Source organism: Anneissia japonica, unplaced genomic scaffold, assembly GCF_011630105.1.
Source record: "Anneissia japonica isolate Jap-2015-1 unplaced genomic scaffold, ASM1163010v1 scaffold288071_len251177_cov169, whole genome shotgun sequence".
NCBI classification, from domain to species: domain Eukaryota; kingdom Metazoa; phylum Echinodermata; class Crinoidea; order Comatulida; family Comatulidae; genus Anneissia; species Anneissia japonica.
The window spans coordinates 21,887-46,902 of record NW_022753604.1 but is presented as its reverse complement, the minus strand read 5'-3'; the positions used below and the strand labels follow the sequence as shown (position 1 = coordinate 46,902).

Genomic DNA, 25,016 nt, shown 5'->3' with positions numbered 1-25,016 from the left:
AAGAAGCTTGCCTGGCGCTAATGTGCTTTGGTACGCCACCCTGATGCCAGGCACTCACTGCTTCGCTCGACCGTCGCACGACAAATTCAACTCCGCTGCTCGCGAATGATAGACGATGCAACGTCGGTAGCAGTCTGAACAGATCGTCATTAAAAACGATCTGTTAATGCGTGCGCGTCGTCGGGCTGTGTTCTTCATAGAATCGCGTCGCCGGACGACCGTCCTTCGCAGTGAGTGGATGGCAAAAACAGCAGTTTAAGGATTTGGCATGGCGTACCAAAAGGTTATGGTGGCTACCAAACCTTAGTGCCGCTTGCCTTCCCAACCCCGGGCCCTGGGTTGAATTCACCAGAGTTACCCGACCAATATAGCTCCACTCCCTAAGTTTCATGAGACTTATTTTATGTAAAGCGTTGTTGCTATTCTGTATTATGAAAGTGATTGTTATTGTACCTATGAGTAGTAAAGTAATAGACTCACTACTAGCAATCTATATTCATAAATAAAAGTTAAGTACAGTAGAGAAATATACATACTGTATTATGTGACTGGCTCTGCCAAACCTGCTTTTTGTCATAATTTCGAATTTTCCACAAGCACCAAAAACATTTGAGAATCAGAATTTTGATCATTTTTATATTTTTTGCATTTTATATAATATGAAGATATATTGAAGGATTTTCTGCAAAATATCAATCACTAAATCTAAATGAATAGTCTATTAAAATTATTTTAAAAATAAAAAATCTTAATAATAAACTATTGATTTTGGAATCTTCGGAAGCAGTTTTCTCAAAACCTACATGGCTGATATCCAATGAACCAAAAATTTAATAACGTCACTACTACTCAATTTCCATCAAATAAACACTGTTTGCAGAATCTGAAAATGCCAAAAAGCAATTTTTGATTTTTCCGACAAATGGCTAGTTTTGCCAGAGCCAGTCACATATTCTCCGCCACCAAGAATCTGGCTAATTGGGATTCTCTGAGTCCCAATAATGACAATATGCTGTGCTACTCAGTCAACCAAACATCTTAAACTGAAGAATAATTAAAAATTCCTGACCAGATTTCCAGGTCTGTCTATGTAGTGAGGCACAATACTTCTTATCATGATGTGATAGTAGGAAGTGGTCAGCGCTTGAGAATCGCTAAAGGATGCTGCGAGAGCTAGATAAGCGTTGTCGCAAACCTCCGGCTTTGAAGTCTAAACTTCCTTTTAATATCTACCAATTGAAACCAATGAGCAAAACCACCATCCTATTTCTTTTAAAAGCATGTATAACGTTATCTGTATACGCACACTCCGAGCTGAACGTGTGTGCTGGTAACTCGCCGGAAGTCCAGAAATTTGTGCCCATGCCTAGACAGAAGTTTGTGCACACACCTAACCAAATTTTGTGCACATACCTTACTGAAGTTTGTTCAGATAAATAGCTAATAGTTTCTTCACATAACAAGTGTATAACTAGCCAGATTAACCTTAATTTGTCTAGCCAGAAAGTTGTCTACATACCTAGCCAGATATCTGTGCACCTACCTAGCCAATAGTATAAAAATGTATAAAAATACGACTAACTTCAATGTTAGTCGACAAACTTATCAAAAAAATTGTGTACATTTTTAACTGATATGTGAAGATATGTCTCATGCAACGATATGTGCTACGACTACCAATCTATGAAATTACAAATATAAAATATTAGTTAATGTTATTTTTAATTGTTGAAAAGTTTAAATGCTTTCAGATCAGCTGATATGTTTATATAAGAATTGTTTCATTGTTTTATTCTATGATTAAACATATTTCAGATATTATTTCGGAAACAATTTTTAAAAGAATACAATATATAATAAAGTAAAGATGATATTAGTAACCATGATGGATAGCACTGAATAAGAATTAGAAATAAACAAATACATGATCATAATTTCAAAAATATACTTTCATAAACGTGAAGTGCTTATGAACAGCCACAACATACACATGATGGTTTTAAATGAAATTGGTACAAATACTAAGAAAATTCAAATATTTTGATGGGTGTATGTCAGTTGCTTGGCACAGGTGTAAAGCTCTCTGTGCATAAATCATGATTAGAGGTGCATGCACGTGCCAAATTAATATAATATCCATGCCATTTGATAAAGAAATTTATCAAACACTTTTATTCTTTAAAATTATTATTATATATGGAATATATAAATGCAATTGTTTTTATTAACTACCGTATTTACTTTCTTACCTTTTTTTGAGAGCCTTACACAAGCCTTATTAAATTTTATTTTAAAATTAGTTTTCCTTTAGGTAATAAAATAAAAAAAAAAATTTAATTTAAATGTTAATGGGTCATTCTGGTGTTTCAATAGCCTTTTTATAAATTGATGATAATTTATCATATTGTTATATTAAATTATGTTTATTATTATTTTATAAGTTACCATATAATTCTTCCTACTAAAGCCAGGAATGAGTCACCATCCCTTACATTAAATAATTCATAGAGAAGTTCATGTTGCTTTTGAAGTGAATGGGAAGTTGTCATAATTATATTATCCTTCATATACTATATTTTTTATACATATACTTCGTAAAACTATTTCAGAGCCATTTATTTACTGAGAAATGATGTGTCGGTGATTAAGCATTTCTGCTTGGGTCAGAGGTCGAGCATCTTCTTCAACTCGTCTGATCTGTGGCATAGTGATGTGCGAGGCAATCTTCCGCACAGCAACGGCGGTTTTCTGTTCTGTTTTCATCGTTCTTTCGGACTCTTTGAGTTTGGTTTCAAGTTCGCTAATGGAGGCTTGCGTCTCTTCCTTGTCTAACTCTTCAATGTCATCAATATCAGGAACTACTTGGAGTGCATCTCCCTGTGATCTCATGCTGTTCCTAAAACAAAATAAAATAAATCTTTGGTGTCCAAACCTTAAAAAATTTTCTCACAAATTCCCCAGGGCTATAAATCCTTGAATATAAGCCCACCCACCCCCTCTCCACACACATTTTATGTCCATTTTTACATACCAGAGTCTGATTTGGCGAGTTGGATGGCCGAGCGTTTAAGGCACGGACGCCACAACCTACAGCGATAATACCATCGCTGTTCGAACGGTAAGCTTGCCTATGATTCTGGTGGTGAAAAAAGGTCTTCTCAGATAAGGCCTAGTGTACACAATGGCTCGTGTGCACTCTAAAGAACCCAGTACATCTTTAGAGATAAGCAGGGGGTTACCCCAGTGTACTGGTTCATATAGCCCATGCTGTGGACAGACAAGAGATAGCTGGTACCGGTTTACCAGTTAGCTCAGACACAAAGAGCCCCTTAAGGGGAGAATACAATTACTGGGCGAGCTAGTCATTTACAAATGCTTTCGGGAAGATCTCGAAAATTTGCTTAGGCATGCAGTGGTGAGAAATTGCCTTTTGATTGAAAGGACATGAGATAAATGAAGCATGTCTGTGCATTTCCCCTTAAGACTTAGTGTTAAAGCATAAAGTGTCCAAAATAATACTCTGCATGTATAGTATAATTGGTAATGGTATAATTTGAGGTTTATTACATTTTAGACATACAAAAAAAAATATTTTAATATGTGACAAATATTAAATATACAGTAAATACTACCGTGTGATATATTTTTTATATATCACATGGTGTGATATATTTTTTATATATCACATGGTAAAAAATATAATTACTGTAAATAAAATAAGAATATCTGTGATTGCATTATCTTACCATACTGATAGCGTGTTTGACAAAGCGTCAAGAACCTGTGATGCGGTGAGCCTCCTCGCTGGATCAAGAACCAACAGACCACGGATCAACGCACAATTACTCTCAGACACACGCCCGTCACTGTAAGTATAAATTATTCGTTATGATACTGTGCTCATGTGTTAACAAAAACATAATGATGATTTTTCACTTCAATGCATTCAAAGCATCCGGAAAGTTAACCAAAAATATGGTGACAATAGATGCATAATTAATTAGGTCAAATATGGGTCACTAGACCATCCTCTACCTGAGCCAGACACCTATCGTCTTTGTTGTAAAGATTAAATTATTAATGACTGTCTTTCTTAATTGTATAAATTATGTGTTAAGTGGACATGTACATATGCAGACAGATTTTTCGCAATTTGAAACCAACAGGTGGAGTAACAACATTTGATGGAATAATGAGTGCTTGAGGATGGCTGTATGTGAGTCATCTAATCAGATGAAATTTTCTATTTGTTTTCTGATAATAACAAAGGATGGTTGGTCATCAATTCCCTATTGATGAATTACAGCTTATGGTTACGTGATTCAATAAATTTGGTTACTTAGCCGGAACTATCATATTTTAAGATCAACAGACAGTGACTAGAAACGGTAATAACCTGGGGAGAATTAATGTAGGCATACAGATCATCAGGTCCTATAATACATGACTTAATTTCAGCTAAAATTAGCTTTAATTTAATTTCACTTTTAATAATAAATTTAATTATATCCTAATTGATCTAATTTAGCAATTAAGTGCCACATCGAACATTTTTTTTTTCTCTTGGGTACTTCTCTTGAATTTAAAGCACTTTAAAATGTACTATAGATATATTCTATCGTACAGTATTTTGAATAAAATTGGCACAGCTAATAATACTGTAAGAGTACCAGGGTCCCAAGTTGAAAGAAGTCTTTTCTGGGAGATCTGGTTAAATGAGAATTTGTGAGACAATAGATAATAAAGTATTAAAAACATGCAAATATTATGAAGTTTTGCTTGCTTGCAGGAGTGCGGGAGGAGGCCGTCCCAATTTCCAGGAGATTCCCGCGACTTCCAGGACACTTGGGACCCCTGAAATACATACCCAACTTCCTTTGATGGTATGTATTTAACTGGCACCATTTCATTTAAGTGCTGCTCTTGAATACAAGATGCAAGATGGTAATAAGAAGACTATTGTTTTTGGTACTTGTGTGAATATGCTAATTGCTCATTTGCATAATTAATATTTAACTAATCAGGTAATTTAGGCTACTATTTATCAATTCTCTGAGAAAAACCAAACTGCGGGAAGGTTACACTTTTACTGCGCAGCATAAAACAGCTTTTCCAGTTTTTTTTAGAGGAAACTAAATTTCAAATCTCTGATTAAATGTACTTTCTATTGCGTCCTTCACATTTCCCAATAAGAGATATCTCAAGTAGCGAGTCAAGAAAATTAATTATTAATTATTATAATATACTGTACTTATACACTAGTTGCAAAGAAATAGTTGAAGGTCATTAAGGCTTTCCTTATGGTAATGGCTAAATTCTTTAAAATGTTAATAGAGTACTTAAGACCTCCTGTTTTACTTAACTTTGAGCTTTATTTTCATGGGAAATAATATAGACTATGAATTCTCAACTTGAAAGCATTTAGAAAGGGAAGACACAAATTAAGATACTTTTAAATTTGAAAAGAGAAAGAGAGATAGAAGATAAGCCTATTCACATATCCTGAAGCGAATGTAGTACTACAGTATACACACATATTGAGGGCGATTTAGGTGTCTCCCTGTGTTTCAGGTGTAGGGATGAAGTGCAAATTTTTAAGCTGCTGGTCCTATCATGGAGGTATAAAATATACCTCCAGGGTCCTATGTGGAAATGACATTGTTAAAACATACTCAATCACATGCATTAGTGGGACAACATGTGTGTCTGTATGTTACAGATGTGCATATTCCTGGCCCTGGTCTGACATGTCAGTTAAGTAAAATTTACACTCTGGTACAGAACTGCCCAAGTCACCAAAAATACCATATTGGAAATTGTAGAGGTCGGAACTGATACTATCAACAGTTCATTGCCTGATGAAGTGTAACTGAAAGCACTCGAAACATCGCAAGTATGTATAATATTGTTATGGTTTAGTAAAAAACTAATTTTGATTTACAATATATTCAAACCAGATAAACTTTTCCAACCTATTGCAAATAGTCTTTAGACTCTCATAAGTTATCTTTAATCGTACAAAAAATTATTGGTCTTACTTTGGGATTGTGAACTCGGCTGCCTTGATTTTGCGGAATAACTCATCTGGAACAATATCGTAGAATGGAAACTGACCAAATAGCATCGTGAATAGAACGACACCCAGGGCCCACATGTCACTTGGCTTACCCAGGTATGGTTTACCTGTACACAAAAAAAAAAAATTTAAATCATTTATACAGTTTAAAACAGGTAGAGTGTAGTAAGAGAAGAGAGCACAGTACGCTCGTTGTTAGTGTAATGAATGTTACGCCCACTGCTGAGATGAGAGCTCTCATCTGTCCAAGATAAATATTCTCATTTTGATATTGACTAAAGGAGAATGTGATTCCACTCCACACCTCAAATCATGCCAACATCCACAGTCCAGAATTGATTGAATTATTGAGGGGGCGTTTATTCAAATTAGATGGGGCGCTTATTCAAACCGGGCGCTTAAGGAAATTTTCACGTTATTTTCGTAATACATGTTTATATTATGCTTATTCGAGAGGGGCGTTTATTCAAACGGGGCGCTTATTCGCACAAGTATGGTACCCAGTACTACCTGTACACCTGCCACTCACAGTTTAAGTTTATCCGTTTTCCATAATACTTTTTTTTATATACTGTCGTTGAAGCGGATGCACTTCCTGTAAACTAGAGCACATCGGGCGCACTTGTATGCCAACGATGTAACAAGGGAGTGATGCATTTACAAAATGGATTATTTTATGCCCTTCTCTTTCTATACTCTTTTCCACAGTAACTTATATCCAGTTTATCCACACTAATCCTAGTACGAACATTGGTTGAGGATCTCATTAAAGTGTATAGCCTGGAGCTAACTGTTAGCGCTAACCGTTAGCACCCGTGTGAGTACGCCTGATCAGTTACCGCTAACAGTTAGCAAGCACTATCGGTTAGCAAGTTGAGCGTGTTTCTATCATCAACCAATCACACGTACGGGTTTACAATTTCTAGTTTCTTATTGGCCAGTGATTTGATCATCATATTCCTGGTATCTGGATCGGAATCTTCTCGTATGGACGCACGGCAGCTAACGGTTAGCAGGATCTGGATCCTGCTAACTGTTAGCTGCTGTGTGAGAACATGGCCTTTGAGAAACTCGCACTCCACAGCAACTGTGTTTTAATGTGTGTATTGTCATTAAGATGGTTGCCTGTTGAAAGTAAACTCAGATCGAAAATTAGATAATAAAAACTTAGGTTCAGTAGGCTACAAGGCATTTATATGCAATAGAAACCATCCAGATTTGTAACTACTACAGAATTGCGTCAATTACTGAGAGATTTTTTTTGTTTTCCATGCAAAAACAAAACCATTGCTTCATGCTTCTGATCAATGTTCTATTAATGAACAATTGATTAAAAAGTGCAGCTTTCAACAACGTTGCATCATTTGTGACTTCTTCTATGAGTGGTACGGACAATAAGATAACACAAAAGTTTAATTTATGATTCATTATCTCACATATTGTTATTGTTCGTTTTTGTTAATTACATAAATATTATTACGCCTATAACATTCATCATTGAAATAACATAATTCTCTTATGATATTATTATAACCTCAAAGAAGTTTATTCTCATAACATAATTATTAACTATAATAGTTTTTTAGTGCATTCGATAAAATTAACATTTCTATTATTTATAACTTTATTATTATCTTTTTAATAACAATTACATAGTAAATATATTTGCCAATTCCCAATTGCAGAAATATATGGCACCAATCAAAAATGTGAATTTGCACCATATGAATGTTTTTTGTTTTTTCTTTGTTTGTAGGTATTTTGCCCATGTTGGTTGTTCATTGAATTGTTGGTTGTTAGTTTAGACTTTAATAATATAAACTGAAACCATTATTTTTAAAATTATTTAACCACATTTTATATTTATAATATTACTTTTGAATTAATTTGTGTTTTTTACAAGCATCTGTAGTGCATTTGAAGTTCTAAATGTATACAGATCTGTATGCAACAACTGGAAAAGGTTTTGATGGGTGCATCATTTTACAATTGTTGTGTTAATACAGATATTGTATCCTGTTATACTCTAAATCAATTTTTTTAAAATTTATTCAAAAACCCAACAATATGTAAAATAGCTAATACAAAGCTGTGCAATATGCCCTATCCACACTATAACATTCTATGTGACAAATGTGTGTGATGTCCCCATATGGCCATGATGATATGCATACCATTGCATATCACATTTATTTGTCACATTTGGGCCTAGTTCAAACTAGGTGGATAAAACCGGCTTAACTCACCGGATTTATCCACCTACTAGTCTGAACTAGGTGGCTTAACCTCAAGCCGGGCTGTGTTCCTATAGTAACTAGGCCTGTCGAGCCACCGGGCTTTAATCTCCGTGGGGTCTTGCGTTGACCTTGGGTAACAAACTGACCAATCAGCATGCAATCACGTTTCCTAGTTACGGTTCATTAATATGCAAATTCTCGCGCCTGGCTAATCCCGCTAGTCTGAACGCCCGGCAAAGTTAAGCCGGGCTTTACGTTGAGCCAGGCTTAACTCAAGTCCGCGCCTATCTCCAAGTGTGAACATAGCCTTGATAGTGCGGATATACAGTAGCTTTACACCATAAACACATGTGAATGAAAAATACATACTGGAATATTATTAATTATCATTATTTATAGGGACTCACCACTAAGGACATCTGGGCTGATGTAAGCTGGACTTCCACGCTGATCCTTTAACAGGTCTTTCTCAGATACAAGGTGTTTTCCGAGACAAAAGTTTGTTAACGTAATTCGGTGGGTTTTCTTGTTTAGAACCATATTGCCAAGCTTGAGGTCACGATGCACAATGTTCTTCTGCATATGATGCGGGAAAAAAATATTCAATAATTGATTCACCAATTTACTAACTTCAACCACCACTTTTCGTTACTACCATATTAACCCATTACACCAATCTCCATCTTCAGCATTTTAACATTACTGTTATTTTTTACTGAAGTATCATCAACACTACAGCACAAACTTCTACAATAAATTCCAAATGTATTGAGGTCACGATGCACAATGTTCTTCTGCATATGATATGAAAAAAAAATATTCAATAATTGATTCACCAATTTACTAACTTCAACAACTTTAATTACCACTTTCCATTACTACCATATTAACCCATTACACCAATCTCCATCTTCAGCATTTTAATATTATTGTTATATTTTTACCGACGCATCAACACTACAGCACAAGCATCCACGATAAAACCACCATAAAACCATATGCATTGCATAACAACGGGTACAGGAGCCCTGCGATGTACTGTACTCCTGTAGCTCTACTAGACTAGGAGACACGTAGGCCCCTAGTGGGTTACAAGAGCAACACTGCTATTCGTTCTAATGTTTTTTAAGTTTTAAGGGCTTATTTTCTTGTATTTTATTTTATACATTGTGCCAGCTCATTCAATTTTGGAACCTATGGTTTCAAAGTGTTATGAGTGCCTGTAGTCGAGCCAAACATATGCGGATTACTGTAAAATCCCCGGGCTACTGCCTAGTGAGAGTTCATAGGTGTAGGCTCATAGGTTGCCCCTGACCATAATTATGATCCCAGTCATCACCATTTATTTCTTCTAAATTATTACAATCTACAAATCTTTTGGGTTATTTTTTTTTATACATTAATGAACAATTCATCAAAAAGTTGGAATTAAAATCTAAAGTCTGCTCTAGAAAGCAAACAAATTATTCTATGTAGAGTGAGTATTATAATAGTAATATATCTCTTATTACTGTAGATAAAAAAAAAAAAAAAAAAAAAAAAAAAAAAAACGGGAAAAATCATGCTTAAAATAAATATGCACTTCCAGTGTACACATACAAATTGTATTCACATGTGTAAAAGTCATGACTAAGGGACCATGAGGAAGCTGCGAATTCTCAATTCAAGGAACTTCAATCTTTTCTCATTTAGACATCTCTACATGGGCTGTTAAATTGAGTGACATACGATGAACTCACATCAGAACATGTTTGGTTTATGTTGTAAACACCTTCAAATGTTTATGCGAAAGGAAGTGTGTATGTCGGGCATGGAAATATTCTCGCATACCACTTTACTGGATTGAAATTATATACAAACTTTCCAGCTTAACTTTCATTTCATTTGGATTGTATTTTAAGACATAAGATAGCAATTCAGCATCAAATATGATGTATGATGTGAACAAAATACAAAATATAAATTTGTATTCATTATAAAATATTCATCTCATAAAAAAACAAGCACAGCTCTACATTCCCATAGTCTAATAAGCATTCATATATAATTTATACTAAGAAAGGGATTATATGTGCTTAAATAAATGTATGAAAAATTAAATAAACATATCTGCATAAAATGTGGACTGTGGTTTGTTAAATAAATCAGGAAATTAACTTTTTTGCTTGGTAGTTCAGTAACACCGCCACAATTTTATGGCACTTCCTACAAAGTATTTGGTAGTATGGCCAAATGTCCATCCCATGGATTATAATGTTGCACATATTTCCCAATCTTTCTCGCATCCCTAAAGATAAACATGCTGCCATACTTTATTTGCATTTCCTCCGCATCCCAACATTGGCCAACATGTCCATGCCATGGATTATAATGTAAGAAAGAAGAAATGAAGAGAAATCAGAAAAGAAGAAAGAAAACAAAGGAAAAGGTAGAAAGGAAAATGAAAAGAAACTAAAAGGCATTATGAAACAAGGAGGAAATGAAATGAAACAGATATTAAAAAGAAAATAGATATTCAAGGGATAATAAAGAGATAGAAAGTACAAGAAAGGTAAAAAAGTCAACTTATCTGGAAAGGAAAAGTAAAGGAATAATGGTAAGTATATTTCAAGGAAAGGATGACCATCAGAATGAAACAAATATTAAAAATGAAAATAGACATTCAAGGGATAATATATGGATAATAGTTACAAGAAAGGTAAAAAACTCAACCTAACTGGAAGGAAATGGAAAGGAATGGTAAGTATATTTCAAAGCAAAGGATGACCATCAGAGTATTATTTTAATTATTATTATTATTAATATCCCACTGTTATAAACTTTGACATTGTAGATTAGCTTTTTTCTATTGATTATAGTTGCTGTATATTCAAGTTTCATTATTTGATCTTGAAAATGACACCATGAAGGAGTCAAAACGTCGATCTTTTCTTTTTAGCGTCATTTTTATATTAAATAATAATTATTTTTATTGTCACTATTATTATTATTATTATATTATTATTATTATTATTATTATTATTATTATTTGATAAAAGTGGTTGCTGTAATGTTGTGAGTTTATTAAAGTTATTTTTTGAACTCAATAATTCTGAAAATATCTCGGCTAAACAGTGTACAAAGAATTTCTACTTGAAACATACAAATTAAGAACAAAGTTTACATGTGTGCGACCAGATTGGATTATAACTCTGAAAATATATCACGCAGAAATGCAACAAGGAAACAAACATCATATTATAGGTGTACTTTTGGAATATTGTTTGATGGCGTGCATTTCCTGAAACGTGAATGAAGTGTTTAGATATGCAAATTCATCATTCTGTACACGTTCATTAATTTAGACAAAGCCGTTAAGATATGCGCAAGGTGTGTCTCCGTGATAAACAGGCTGGAACAAAAAGGAAAGTTGCTGTACTAAAAAGTAAATTAACGCTTGCCAAACGCGCCTGAGTCATGTTGTTATGTAATATTGGGTTCCGACTCTGCGTTTAATCGTAAAGATGAATGAGCTACTGTAGGTTCCTGCCGCTGCGGCTGCAAACTTCTATACAGGTTTCTTTTTCGTTTTAAAACGACTTCTCATATTAAAATTACATAGGCATTAATTTGAGATTACATTACCAATTGCCATGTTTATAGATAAAAAAAAGTTGTACTGTATTTTACATTTAGTATTATTTTATTTTATTTTTTATTAGTTCAATTCAGTACTAATCATTTGTTTTTAACCTCTGGACTCTGGACAAAAAACATGAAGCTATAAGTATGATATCACAGTACTTTGTGCAAAAAGATATTCTAGAGTTGTTTTTAAAGAAATCGCCCTCCTTCATGCTCTCTCACAACGATGTATCACTCCAGATTGGATTAACATTTTTTATCATATAATTGTAAAATTAACAAAAACTGTTTTTTCCCATACCTTATGAAGACTTTCAACGATACGCACAATATCATAAAATATGGCAATTGTTTCTCTCTCGCAGAGTTTCTTTTCCCGTATAACATAGTGCTGAAGGTTGATGTACTGAGAAGTTGTTGTGCTAAAATCGTGAGCTACTAAGCAATCGAGAACGAGACATAAGCGTTGTTTGTAACTTCCTACTAACTTCTTACTCCTAGTTGAATCCGCATGCTTTGGTACAAAGGCTTTGTCCTAAAAAAAAAAAAAAAAAAATTTAGATAAGTGCGGCTCACATTAAAAATATACTACAGTATATGAGGCTTGACATTCCATCACCAACGTACCGTCGCTAATTACTAAACTGAGTAATTAGAGTAATTAGCATAAAAATGTGACAGTATTGTATACTTCAGTACAAATAAGCCGTAGCACTATTTTTACTCATAAATTCTGCATTTGTTGCATTTCCAAGAATATGGGAAGAAATTCCTGTGGATATTCAACAATCAACATCAATTGGAAGTTTCAGATCAGCCCTTACAAAACACTTCCTTTCAATGTATTAGTTGATTGTTTATGGATCAATAATATCCTTTTTTTTGTTGCTTTTTGTTTTTCCCCTCTTTACATTTTCTTTGTTAATTTCTGTTGTTTGTTACTGTTTTTGCAGTTGATTGGTTGAAGGTAATTTTTTAAATTTTTTTTTAATTTTTTTAATTTTTTAATTTTTTTTTTTTTTGTTAATTTGATGTTTTTAATTTGAGCTGTTAATTTGTAGTTAAGATGCTGGATAAGAGTGCAAGTTTTTCTTGTTCGGGTTTATGCCCATTCTCTTTCCTGGCAATACTGTAACATGTCTTTTTGATGCCAAATAAATATTATTATTATTAACACAACTTTAGCAATAGTAAGTAGATTTCAGTAAGTGACCCATCATTTTAAAGCTTGCAATGTGGAGAATAACATACTGATGTTGGTTTGGTTTTCTTCAACAAAATTGTTATTAAATTTTACTATGTTAAGTATCACTTTATACAGTATATGATTGCTGTTAGATAAAGAATTGAAAAAAAAAACCCCATATTAATCACTTGATATATAATATATAAATATACCTATATATACTTATATACATATGCAAGTGAGTACAGTACAAATTTTTGTTTCACAGTATAGAAAGGAAATACAGTACCTATTGTAATATTGTATACATAAAATAGACACAAAGGGGTCAAGAGAAAGGTCACCTCTGGTTCCGAGCCCACAGGGAAGATGAATCAGCCTGGAAATAGACGGATACTCACTTGGAAAAGGCCGTGGTGATGCACTACTCCTTCCTGATTGTGCAACAGAGACAATAGGGAATATTCCGTATGGAGTAGCATCTTGCCTTGTCTCTCATCGTCACTTGTTTCTTTGGTGTTAGATATTGTCAAAATCTGTGAATCATTATCAATGACATAAATTATTCTTACCATCCTGAATATTTTGTATTTATTTATTCAAATTGCCATCTCAAATCATTTTTATTTTTTTTTGGTGCGTGTACTGTACAGTATATATGTAAGAGTGCAGTATCCGTTTTATGCATATTATTGTAGTCTTTTGAAGTGTCAATAAATTGAATTGAACAATTAAAATCTGCAATTATTCTTTAGAATGGTAAATTAATAAATTATTGTAGCAATATGGGACAGTAAGTACACTGTAAAAATATAAATTAAAATAATAACATCATGTAATTACATTAAATGTTCACATTTACTGTACTTTAATCAACATCATTTTACATTAAAATCTTCAATCAGATTTAGCTTTAATATAATAATAATATTAATAACAATTATTAAATAATAATATTAATAATAATAATAATTATAAATCACAAGTCCACTGCACTGCATTATGTACAGAATTATTTATGGTATCTAATAACATAACATTAATGATACAATGAGTATAATAATAATAGTAATAATAATAATAATAATAATAATAATAATGAAAATAATGATAATAATAATAATAATAATAATAATAATAATAACATTTATAAATCACAAGTCCACTGCATTGCATTATGTACAAAATTATTTACGATGGTATCTAATAACATAACAAACATGAATGAGTGTACATACAGTACTGTACAATAATAATTTTATAAATGTTATAAACTTTATAATCTTATCTATAGAATGGTGAAAAAAAAAACTGGACGTATGAAAAGTATTCAGAATTCTTCTTACCTTAATGCAATAAAAATCCCTGGATCCTTGCTTTCGGGCCAGGCACTGAACAATACTTTTAACTGGTGATGACCCCAATCTCGGGCCTAACAAATAGGGCCCAGCTTTGCGAACAGTTTTGAAAGGATTCGATGTGTCATCCTCTAATTGTTCTAGAGGGCATTGTGTTGTTGAGGCACTTTCAGAAGGTGGACAAACACTTGAGGAAGACTTTGGCGTTTTGCTAAATGATACTTGTAACGCCGAAGCTCCTTGTGACATGGTTAAATTATGTGTATCTTCCTCAGATAGGTTGGTTTGATTGTAGAGCATAGCTAACGAAAGGGAATGCGACCTGGTTCTGCGTGTTGCCCTGGAACTTGATGGATGATGTAGATGATTGACATCAGGAACTGTTGCACCAGTGGGTCTTGCAGCTGAATGAGCTTCGTGGCTACTGGAACTTTGCTCCCTCAACTGGTGAGGTAATCTGGACCTACTGGTTGATGGTACTTCATTGTGGTTCAACGATGCATCGTTCATAGATCGGAATTTGTTCTGACAGTGCACTGGAAGTGTGGATCTATGTACCACCGGTAAACCTCTTGCAATATGGTAGAAAGGGTTTTCATCAGTCATTGCACTTGGCTTGCTAGAGAGGTCAGAGAAAGATGCTCTACGCGTTGGTGTCATACTTCTTACAGGAATGGTCTTGTTTACTGCAATCGCAGGGTTTGTACTTCCGAAGAAGATACCGTTCTGAGGAATCGCTGGGCTCATTGTAGGACTCGGGGCAGGAATAGGGGAATATAAAGGTGATTGCGGTCTACCCGAGTGAGACAGTCGACGAGGTATATGCAAATTAGCTAAGTGAGAATTACTCCTGCATGCAGCGGATGAATGTGACCCTCCAGCTGGGCCCGACACTGGGATTAGCATGGTTCCTGCGGTTGGTGAAGGGTTTAAATTAGGCACGGATAGAGGTGGTTGTCTCTGAACTGGAATAAAGCTAGTCGAATTGTGATGGTGTCCTGTTGTCTGGTTGTAGTGTATACCACCTGGGAAAAAGTGTGTGTGTAGTGGCGATGATGGGGAATGACATGGGCTCATCAGAAAATGCTGGTGCAGGTGATTGGATGGTGCGATCATCGGTGAGTTGGTCTCTGAAGAATCTGTAGGGTTTGACAAGGCACGAATCAACGCTGGTCTGAATGGCGGTAAATGGTCGTGATCATGATGGTAGGATACTGCGCTGTTGTTAGTCACAGATTGTTGAGAACGCCGCCTGCGAGAGAGCGGTTCTTGATGACTCCCTCCGGCTGATCTCTTCATGTTTCTGGGATGTTGCAAAGTAGATAAGGACAGGTCACCTTAGCATCATACTTTAATAAAAATTTTAGAAAGAATTAAATGTTACAGCATTTACTAGGCCTATGTACATGTAGATTATTAATATGGTATACAAATATATGGGCCTAGGCTGTTGGGCATTAGGTATTACGCCGAAATGCCTAGGCGGCTTGCCTCAGTTACAAGTTAGTTACACTCCCTTCTCCCACCAAACACCATGCCAACGGTCGTGGTGTGAACAATTGTTGTGGTACCTTTCTGATTTTGCTTTACGATCAATACGGATTTTGAACGTTTTTCAAAAAATAAAATAAATGAAATATCAACTTACATTTCAAATGAACATCATCGAAGTAAACACTAATGCTGTCAACAACGACAACACAACTAACTACTGAATAAGTGGTGATGAACTGAAAGAATAATGTAAATTAACGAAATGTCATTACACGGCAAGAGCGTTTTATTTAATATGTTTTTCCTGATTCAACCCCAACCCTTCGCTATCTCACAGTTGTGATAGGAAATTGTTCATTTAAGAATTATAATTAGGTTAAGATAGCTGGTACATAAAGCTTACAAAATGCGAATAGAAATTTTAAATATCAATTAGAATGTTTTATTAATCTAGATATGTATAAATTTGTTTTAAAAAAAAAACCACAAAATTAAAATATTATGACATTTCCCCTTTTATAAAATGAAATCGTCCAAAAGCAGGTCAAACGGGTTCATGATTGTAAGAAGAAAAAAAAATGGCGATGCCCATGCAGCGCATTGTACGTGCTTTATATCCATCTTTAAGGCGACATAAAGCAGGTATGCCTTATATGACACACACACATTTAATTGTAAAGAAAACGCCTTTCTTCTTTTTCTTTTTTCCAAGGCAATTGTTCTTAAGTTCCTTAACAATAGCAGTTGTAGCAGCAGCTAAGCCCAGGCTGGCTCTGTCATCAGACTCAGTGCTTTCACGATGCGAGGTACACATCGTGGTAGATAGATGATCGTACTCGTGAGGACGGAGAACCGGACCCATTAATTGAGAACAACAGAGAAGTGCCTGAACGACAAGTATGACCACAGATTAACAACCCCCCCCCCCTATATTTCATCTTGCTAAACACATTGAGATGGACTATTGCACTCCTTATTACTATAGGCCTACTTGAGTTTTTAAAATATCAATTATAATTTTCTAGAATTTATTGAATGAATGTATCTTTCTTTGAATGAGTATAAACTTGAACAAATGTTACGTAGTAGGCTATAGGCCTAGTAGTACTATTTAGTACTGCTTACTTGCTGTATTTAGTGGCATCTAGGAGGAGTCTTGAAATGGGGGATAGAATTAGTATGGTGGGTGGGGGTGGCCAAGGTGAAGTTGGAGGGCTTGATTATTAAATACGGGGTGGGGTGCTATCTGCCAAACAAATAGTGGTATATAAGGTCATTTTTAAGTATGTGAGAATAATTTGTTTGCCTCAAAGATTTCCAGTAGGGGGAGGGGCAACTTTTTTTGGGGAGGCCACCATGCACCACTAGATCATGGCACTGTATTTATGTACCGCAAGATATTTCAATTAAAAATCAGAATGAGGAAGAACAAATCCTTGCAAGTTAAGAAACGTATGAATAATACAGGTTCTTTTGCATATGCCTTACACAGTGGTACTTTACATTGACATAACGGTTAATAAATTATGTTTTGCTGTGAAGGATATGGTATTTGTGGTGTATTACTCAGTAGTTCTTCTTCCATTCTTGTACAGACCACCTGTTTGCCCAGCCGGGTGTATTTTCGTACTGTTGTGGATGAGCACAGTGGCTGTGAGACTGTCTCTTATACACATCTCTGTCAACAACGACAACACAACTAACTACTGAATAAGTGGTGATGAACTGAAAGAATAATGTAAATTAACGAAATGTCATTACACGGCAAGAGCGTTTTATTTAATATGTTTTTCCTGATTCAACCCCAACCCTTCGCTATCTCACAGTTGTGATAGGAAATTGTTCATTTAAGAATTATAATTAGGTTAAGATAGCTGGTACATAAAGCTTACAAAATGCGAATAGAAATTTTAAATATCAATTAGAATGTTTTATTAATCTAGATATGTATAAATTTGTTTTAAAAAAAAAACCACAAAATTAAAATATTATGACATTTCCCCTTTTATAAAATGAAATCGTCCAAAAGCAGGTCAAACGGGTTCATGATTGTAAGAAGAAAAAAAAATGGCGATGCCCATGCAGCGCATTGTACGTGCTTTATATCCATCTTTAAGGCGACATAAAGCAGGTATGCCTTATATGACACACACACATTTAATTGTAAAGAAAACGCCTTTCTTCTTTTTCTTTTTTCCAAGGCAATTGTTCTTAAGTTCCTTAACAATAGCAGTTGTAGCAGCAGCTAAGCCCAGGCTGGCTCTGTCATCAGACTCAGTGCTTTCACGATGCGAGGTACACATCGTGGTAGATAGATGATCGTACTCGTGAGGACGGAGAACCGGACCCATTAATTGAGAACAACAGAGAAGTGCCTGAACGACAAGTATGACCACAGATTAACAACCAGCCCCCCCCCCCCCTATATTTCATCTTGCCAAACACATTGAGATGGACTTTTGCACTCCTTATTACTATACTTAGGCCTAGACTATAGTATATAGGCCTATAGGCCTAGGCCTAGTCCTACAGTCTATAGGCCTACTTGGGTTTTTAAAATATCAATTATAATTTTCTATAATTTATTGAATGAATGTATCTTTCTTTGAATGAGTATAAACTTGAACAAATGTTACTTACTTAGGCTATATAGGCCTAGTAGTAGAATTTAGTACTGCTTATTTGATGTATTTGATGCATCTAGGAGAAGTCTTGAGATGGGAGATAGAATTAGTATGGTGGGTGGGGGTGGCCAAGGTGAAGTGGGAGGGCTTGATTATTAAATAGGGGGTGGGGTGCTATCAGCCAAACAAAATAATAGTGGTATATAAGGTCATCTTTAAGTATGTGAGAATAATTTGTTTGCCTCAAAGATTTCCAGTAGGGGGAGGGGCAACTTTTTTTGGGGAGGCCACCATGCACCACTAGATCATGCCACTGTCTGTATTTATGTACCGCAGATATTTCAATTAAAAATCAGAATGAGGAAGAACAAATCCTTGCAAATTAAGAAATGTATGAATAATACAGGTTCTTTTGCATATGCCTTACACAGTGGTACTTAACATTGACATAACTGTTAATATTATGTTTTGCTGTGAAGGATATGGTATTTGTGGTGTATTACTCAGTAGTTCTTCTTCCATTCTTGTACAGACCACCTGTTTGCCCAGCCGGGTGTATTTTCGTACTGTTGTGGATGAGCACAGTGGCTGTGAGATGGACCAGTACACCAGGGCAGTGGCAGCGCCAGCGGGGTGGCAGGGGGTGAACATAGCTCGTCATGCAGTCAGACCATAAAACATATAAAAATAGGCCCACACCAAGCCAACACATGTCTGTCACAGTCTGAGAGTGCCATTTTCGGCCATCTAGAGGTTGATATTCTTTAAAAAAAAATCTCATTTGGGAGGGGGACCCCCTCTCAACCCCTTCTCCCAGCTCGAGCCTACAAGCTCAAGTCCCCCCTGTCGGACATCTTAGCTTCCCCCACCAGAAAATATATCCTAGAGCCGCCACCGCACCAGGGTAACCCCCTACGCGTCTCGAAAGATGTACTGGGTTCTTTATAGTGCACATAAGCCTATTATGTACACTGGGCCTACAGTAAATAGTCCTTATCCGAGAAGACTTGCTTCACCTCCAGAGCCATAGGACGAGCGTGCTGTTGGAACCAGCTCCGATATTATGGCTGTAGGTCGTGGGCCGTCATTCGTCTCAGGAGTGTATTACTGGGGCTTAAAACTGAATAAAGATAAACGTTTTATTACAGTACTTTTTTTTTTCTTTTCGTTTTAGGTGTTTCTCTAGTAAGATGCATGAGTTCACTTGAAAGTAAAATTGTTGAAGTCGTGGGAGACGAAGAGGCTTCAAAACTCCGTAAATCGGACGAGTACGGAGCGAGGGAGACGTTTATCAGTCCCGAGTTTTTACCGCCAATTGGAAAACGATCCAAGCTTCAGGATTTCTTAGAAAGAAAAGATTGTTTCAGGAGGCGATTAGTCCTTGATATTCCAGAATTCTACGTGGGTAAGATCTTCGATATATTTTTAGTTCCATCCTGTTTGATTGTTATTTTATCACTTAATCAGAGGTGGCACCACAGGTGGGCCGTCTGGGCCTCTGCCCAGTACATGTGGAGGCCTGCGAAGCTGTCAAGGACCCACAGTAAATTTTGTTGGCAAAAAATAAAACATGGTGGGGCTGAGGTGGGTGTGGACTCTGGCCCATCTATCGGCGAAATATGGACCACCTGTCGGGGAAATGCTGTTGCTAAGGCACCCATGTACTTAATAGCACATAATCATAATTTAATAACACTGGTACTTGATTTAGAACTTTGTAATATAATAGTAATCATTAATTTGTTAATATTGCTGCTCAGATTTTTAAATTACAATTTCAAAATATGTCATGTGTTAATAAAGTCACATAAAAAGGTTATTAAAATTCCACAAAACAAGTAGCACATTCCAAGTTGGTGGTAATGGTGCAAATAATTATTATAATACTATAAATTATTTTTACTAAGTGATGTTTTTTTCTTTTTTTGTATTGTACCGGTATCTCTTAATCTATTCCAACTGTACATTGCAACCTAACCCTTGAAGGTGACAAAATAATCTTTGTGCCTTAATTTGAAAACCAATCATATAAGAAATATTATGCTATCATTATATTAAAATTTTCAAATCATTAAAGTTCTTTTAACAACAGCCTTATCGATATTAATCTTTTTTTTCTTTTTTTTTTGTGAGACACCAAATATTGCGGATAGGACCATGAAAATAGGAAGTAAATATTCAAAGAAAATAAATAATTGGGTTTTTTTTCAGGAAGTATTTTAGCAGTCACCACAGCTGATCCATATGCACAGGGGAAAGAAAAGAGGTTTGTTGGCATCTGCCTAGAGAGGAAAGGCTTTGGGCTAGGACATACATTTATGCTAAGGAACGTGGTTGATGGTTTAGGTAAGAACATTAAAGCACATACTGTACAGTAGGCTGAACAGGTTTTCAAATTTATACATAAACTAATACCTGAGTTCATCGGGAGCCCATGGGTGGGCATAAAAATTGTTTGGAGGGCCAAAATGAATTTTTTATTTAACACAGAGAGCCACACCCAAACTTTTATATTTCCAGTGTGCATCCAACAACCTTATGCACTGCTTTTATACCTCTTTATGCTCAGTTTTTATATTAATTTTTACATATGATCGGTGTCAGCAACATCGTCTCTAGCCAAAGATAGTTGGCGGGCCACAAAAAGGTTTTTTTATTTGTTTTCACGGGCCACAAAATAATCACTTGTCGAGCCACATGCGGCCTGCAGGCCACACTCTGCCCACCTGCTTATTAGCCCATCATTGGTATAAACACATCCATCCCTACTTTTAATCTGATTTTACATACCCCCCCCCCCCCCAGGCAATAATTTGAATAATTAGCTCATCTGACTTTTACAGGAGCAGCTCTCCCTCTAATTAAAGACCGCTTTTCTGTGGGACTCCATGTTAACATTTTTTTTACTTCATTATTCTAGTTAGGGACCAAAGCTAAAGACCACTGAAACACCGTTCCAAAAGGTGGTCTTTAATTGGAGGGAAACCTGTATTTTCAGAAGTAACAAAGATTAGCTTTGAATTAGACATAACATTGAAAATTTGTCTTTTGATTCTATAAAGTTGGACAATTTTTGATGTAGAGGGATTTCCCATGTATAAGCCCACGTCAACCATAATATTAACCAATATTGTGGGCTGTTTGCCTGAGAAACTACAGGAATAGAATGCACAATTTACAAAACAAAACACCTTTTACTTTTATGGTAATAAAACATTTCTTTTTTTAATCTCCTGTTTGCAATGTTTTTTTTGTTTGTTTGTTTTTGTTTATTTATTTTTTTTTTAGGAGTTGAAATCATGTATGATTTGTACAGTCCACTCATACGAAGGATTGAAGTTCTCAAGCTAGAGAAACGTCCTGACGTTAACCTGCGATATTTACGAGATTCACTACCCGAATACAGCACTGTAGACCCTGACATGATATCTATAAAGCACGTACCAGGCCATCCAATTCCAGTCAATGATATAAAGGTAAATGAGATAAAGATTGAATGTAACAACCCTCACAGAGGTGTAGGTAGACACCAAGGTGTGGAGTAACATTTATTTTTAGGTAGTAACTAAGGTAAAAGGTTTTGTAAACTAGGAGAATATGTAGGCAGTTACATAGCTGTAGACAGAGGTCCATTATTCGACAGGCACCTTGGTAATGACAACACCCAGACATGAAAAGTGTTCAATTGTAGGCAGATATTTCAGCTGAGGTATTGGCTGACGCCCAGGGTAAGTAAATTCAGTTCAATTCAAACAAGCCCTGGCTGAGCAGCCATCACTGGGCCCAGTTCTGCTTCTAGTGACCCAGCCCAGACATCTAGGTTTAGATAGTTATCCTGATTTAGGCAGACTCAGATTTTTATAGCCTGACACACAAGTATAGATAGGCATCCAGGTGTAGCCAAAAACCCTTGTTTAATAGTTACCCTCTAAAGTAGGTAGATATTGAGACAGACATGTAGCTAATCACTACAGTATGTGTAGCTAGAAATCAAGGTTTAGATAGGTATTCTGATATAGAGAGATAACCAGAGGCGTAGCATACGATATACTAAAATTGGTTTCTCTTGAAAAAAAGATTTCTGGTTATTTCTTTTGTCTTTATGGCTGGAATCACATTGACCCTAACTCTCTTATTAAAATTGATACTTGCCATACTGACAAGTTGAAACACTAATTTGCAAGAGCTAACTGTGTTAAATATACAGTTTTTTAATTTATTTCCTGGACTTTGGGATTCTTAACCTTTCAGGATTAACAAATGTTTCTCAACAACCGTGAATTTTTTTCTTTCCCACTTAACGAAACACTTCAGACAAATGAATGACAGACAATGTCTTATCTGTGAATTTGTATTGATTATGTTTTCTTTTTATTGGTCTGTTAATACACTTTTGATATAAATTAATGTATGTATTAAATAGTAATTGTAAGAGTAACTATATCCATTTTTTTTTATGTTTTATCTTTATGCTTTTTGATTTTTGTTTTTTGATTTTTTTTTTGCTTTATGTTTGGAGAGCCACAGGAAAGTATTTCAGTATAGACCATTTTATTGGATTTATTTTGATACAGCGCCGCCAACGTCTCGCAACTCACTGGGGGACTTCAGCAGCCTAGCCTGAGCAGCTGGCTGGTACAAGTAGAGCACCGCGCAGCATATAGCGCCGCTAGACTTTTGCTATAGCAGCAGCAGATACGGTCTTGCTAATTAATGCAATTACTGTATATATAACCATTGAAATAGCTTTTTAAGACTTGTTGTTAATACAAACATTTCATGTTTTTGCCGTTTTAAAATATTTGTGCTCGTTAGTAATTTAGTTTTATCGTTGATTTAATTCAATGGTAAATACGTAGAGTGATATACTAGGCCTCTGAAAGTCCCCCCAGTTGTAGTTGCCAGGTTATCGGAAATTTCATTTCAAATTTTGGGAAAATGGTCTATATTTCTGGTAATCATGTCTGGCCGCTTTAAGAAACCTATATTGTCTGTGTGTGTGTGTGTGTGTGTGTGTGTGTATTATCAGGACAAAATAAATGAAATGAAATTATTATTATTGTTTTCCAGGTGAAATTAAAGCCAAGACCCTGGACGAAACGATGGGAACGAATGGAGATGCAAGGAATTGATTACAGCGATGTGCCGCAGGAGAGAATGGAGGAAGGGGAAAAATGGCATATGCCGGATCACACTCGATATGACCTGCTACAATTATGGGAACTTCCGGAAGATTATAGGAACCAGATTGAACGAGAGGTAGAACAACATGAACGAGAAAAAAGGGAACGGAACTTAAATACCGGAGCATGAAAGACTCAAAATATTATATAATAATAACATTGTTCATATAAAGATTTGAAACTGAAATGTTACATTGAGCTGAAAACTCATTGCGTTGTACAACGGTCGTTCATTCCCAGATGACGCTGCGCTGATTGTCTGACTGTAGGCAGTGGCGGACCATAGGGTAAATTTCAGGGTGTACTAGTGCCTGCTAGTGGGAAATGTTACTACAATCAATGACTGTGTTTAATGAAGTAATAATACAAATATATGTTCTTTATACCGGCTTGGTTGTTTCTTCTCTTCAAAAGTTTTGCAATTCCTGTACGTTTAACAAATTACAATTTATATAATAACAGCAAAAGTTTCTTCTATACCGTGGTCCACAGCCTGCCCGTCCTGTGGCGTAGTGTCCCTATTGTGGATAAAGAGCACCAAAGACACGAAGGAGTGACCAGCATCCGACTTAAACTTTTGACCTTTAAAGAAAGCAGTGTGCATTACTGCCGCGCCAAATTCTTTCAGAGAAATTATCGCAACACAATATCGCATTTCCTGCATTTATCTTTTGGATTTCATTGGACTCTATTCGCTGAAATAGTGAATTATTATAACAGGAAATTTACATTTTTTAAGTGCTGGTTTTATTATTTAAAATAAAGCTATGATTTGACTTAGTTTTATGAATACCTGAAGATGAGGTTGACGCTTATTAGCATTTGGCATTAAATGTTGACATATGCTGTTATTAAAGATAGAATTGAAAGAGTGTCCAGTTAATAATATTTGATAAGGTTGATAATAAATACAAAGATGATAATATTTCAATTATGAATTACTGTATATAATTGTGGATTGTTTTTTGGGTTTTTTTTTTTTTTTTTCATGGCATTTTATTGGACCATGACCTTATGCAATTGTTTATTGTGATGGTGGTGATGTATTGTATGGATTTAGATACTGATTGCATTTACTTGGAACACACCATATAATAATATGGAAGTCAGAAGACTTATATTAAATGCGGTGCTTCTGGTGGTAAGTTGAATTGGCCATATCGCACGCACGACGATAAACAACGTAAACGTCCCTTTGCGCTATTTTCACTGAAAGAGCAGCGATGGAATTATT

At 35.4% G+C, this 25,016-nt stretch overlaps 2 protein-coding genes across 4 annotated transcripts; one reads left to right on the top strand and one right to left on the bottom strand.

Annotated features, from left to right (window-relative positions):
- Positions 1 to 1,705: 1,705 nt before the first annotated feature.
- On the bottom strand, positions 1,706 to 16,291 carry LOC117122936 (serine/threonine-protein kinase ppk1-like). The gene is made up of 8 exons (XM_033268712.1): positions 16,130 to 16,291; positions 14,470 to 15,830; positions 13,525 to 13,659; positions 12,239 to 12,472; positions 8,721 to 8,889; positions 6,039 to 6,183; positions 3,747 to 3,866; positions 1,706 to 2,896 (listed from the first exon to the last, which is right to left on the bottom strand). The coding sequence occupies exons 2-8, from the start codon at positions 15,778 to 15,780 to the stop codon at positions 2,620 to 2,622; spliced, it is 2,391 nt and encodes a 796-aa protein (XP_033124603.1). The 5' UTR covers positions 15,781 to 15,830; positions 16,130 to 16,291; the 3' UTR covers positions 1,706 to 2,619.
- A 247-nt stretch (positions 16,292 to 16,538) lies between these two features.
- On the top strand, positions 16,539 to 24,715 carry LOC117122937 (39S ribosomal protein L19, mitochondrial-like). Of its 3 annotated transcripts, none has more exons than XM_033268715.1 (5): positions 16,539 to 16,617; positions 19,774 to 20,004; positions 20,811 to 20,945; positions 21,888 to 22,075; positions 23,670 to 24,715. In XM_033268715.1, the coding sequence occupies exons 1-5, from the start codon at positions 16,554 to 16,556 to the stop codon at positions 23,910 to 23,912; spliced, it is 861 nt and encodes a 286-aa protein (XP_033124606.1). In that variant the 5' UTR covers positions 16,539 to 16,553; the 3' UTR covers positions 23,913 to 24,715. The 3 variants fall into 3 exon arrangements, with proteins under 3 accessions (XP_033124606.1, XP_033124605.1, XP_033124607.1); XM_033268714.1 differs by lacking the exon at positions 16,539 to 16,617 and adding an exon at positions 17,979 to 18,106; XM_033268716.1 differs by lacking the exon at positions 16,539 to 16,617 and adding an exon at positions 18,220 to 18,361.
- The last annotated feature ends 301 nt before the right edge of the window (positions 24,716 to 25,016 follow it).

Excerpts from the sequence above, each read along its gene's own strand:
- LOC117122936 (XM_033268712.1), bottom strand. The coding sequence starts at position 15,780 with ATGAAGAGATCAGCCGGAGGGAGTCATCAAGAACCGCTCTCTCGCAGG. Across the intron at positions 12,473-13,524 it reads ATCACCACGGCCTTTTCCAA|GACAAAGCCTTTGTACCAAA; the intron begins GTGAGTATCCGT and ends TTTTTTTTTTAG. Across the intron at positions 6,184-8,720 it reads CAGCCCAGATGTCCTTAGTG|GTAAACCATACCTGGGTAAG; the intron begins GTGAGTCCCTAT and ends TTTTGTGTACAG.
- LOC117122937 (XM_033268715.1), top strand. The coding sequence starts at position 16,554 with ATGGCGATGCCCATGCAGCGCATTGTACGTGCTTTATATCCATCTTTA. Across the intron at positions 20,005-20,810 it reads TATTCCAGAATTCTACGTGG|GAAGTATTTTAGCAGTCACC; the intron begins GTAAGATCTTCG and ends GTTTTTTTTCAG. Across the intron at positions 22,076-23,669 it reads TTCCAGTCAATGATATAAAG|GTGAAATTAAAGCCAAGACC; the intron begins GTAAATGAGATA and ends ATTGTTTTCCAG.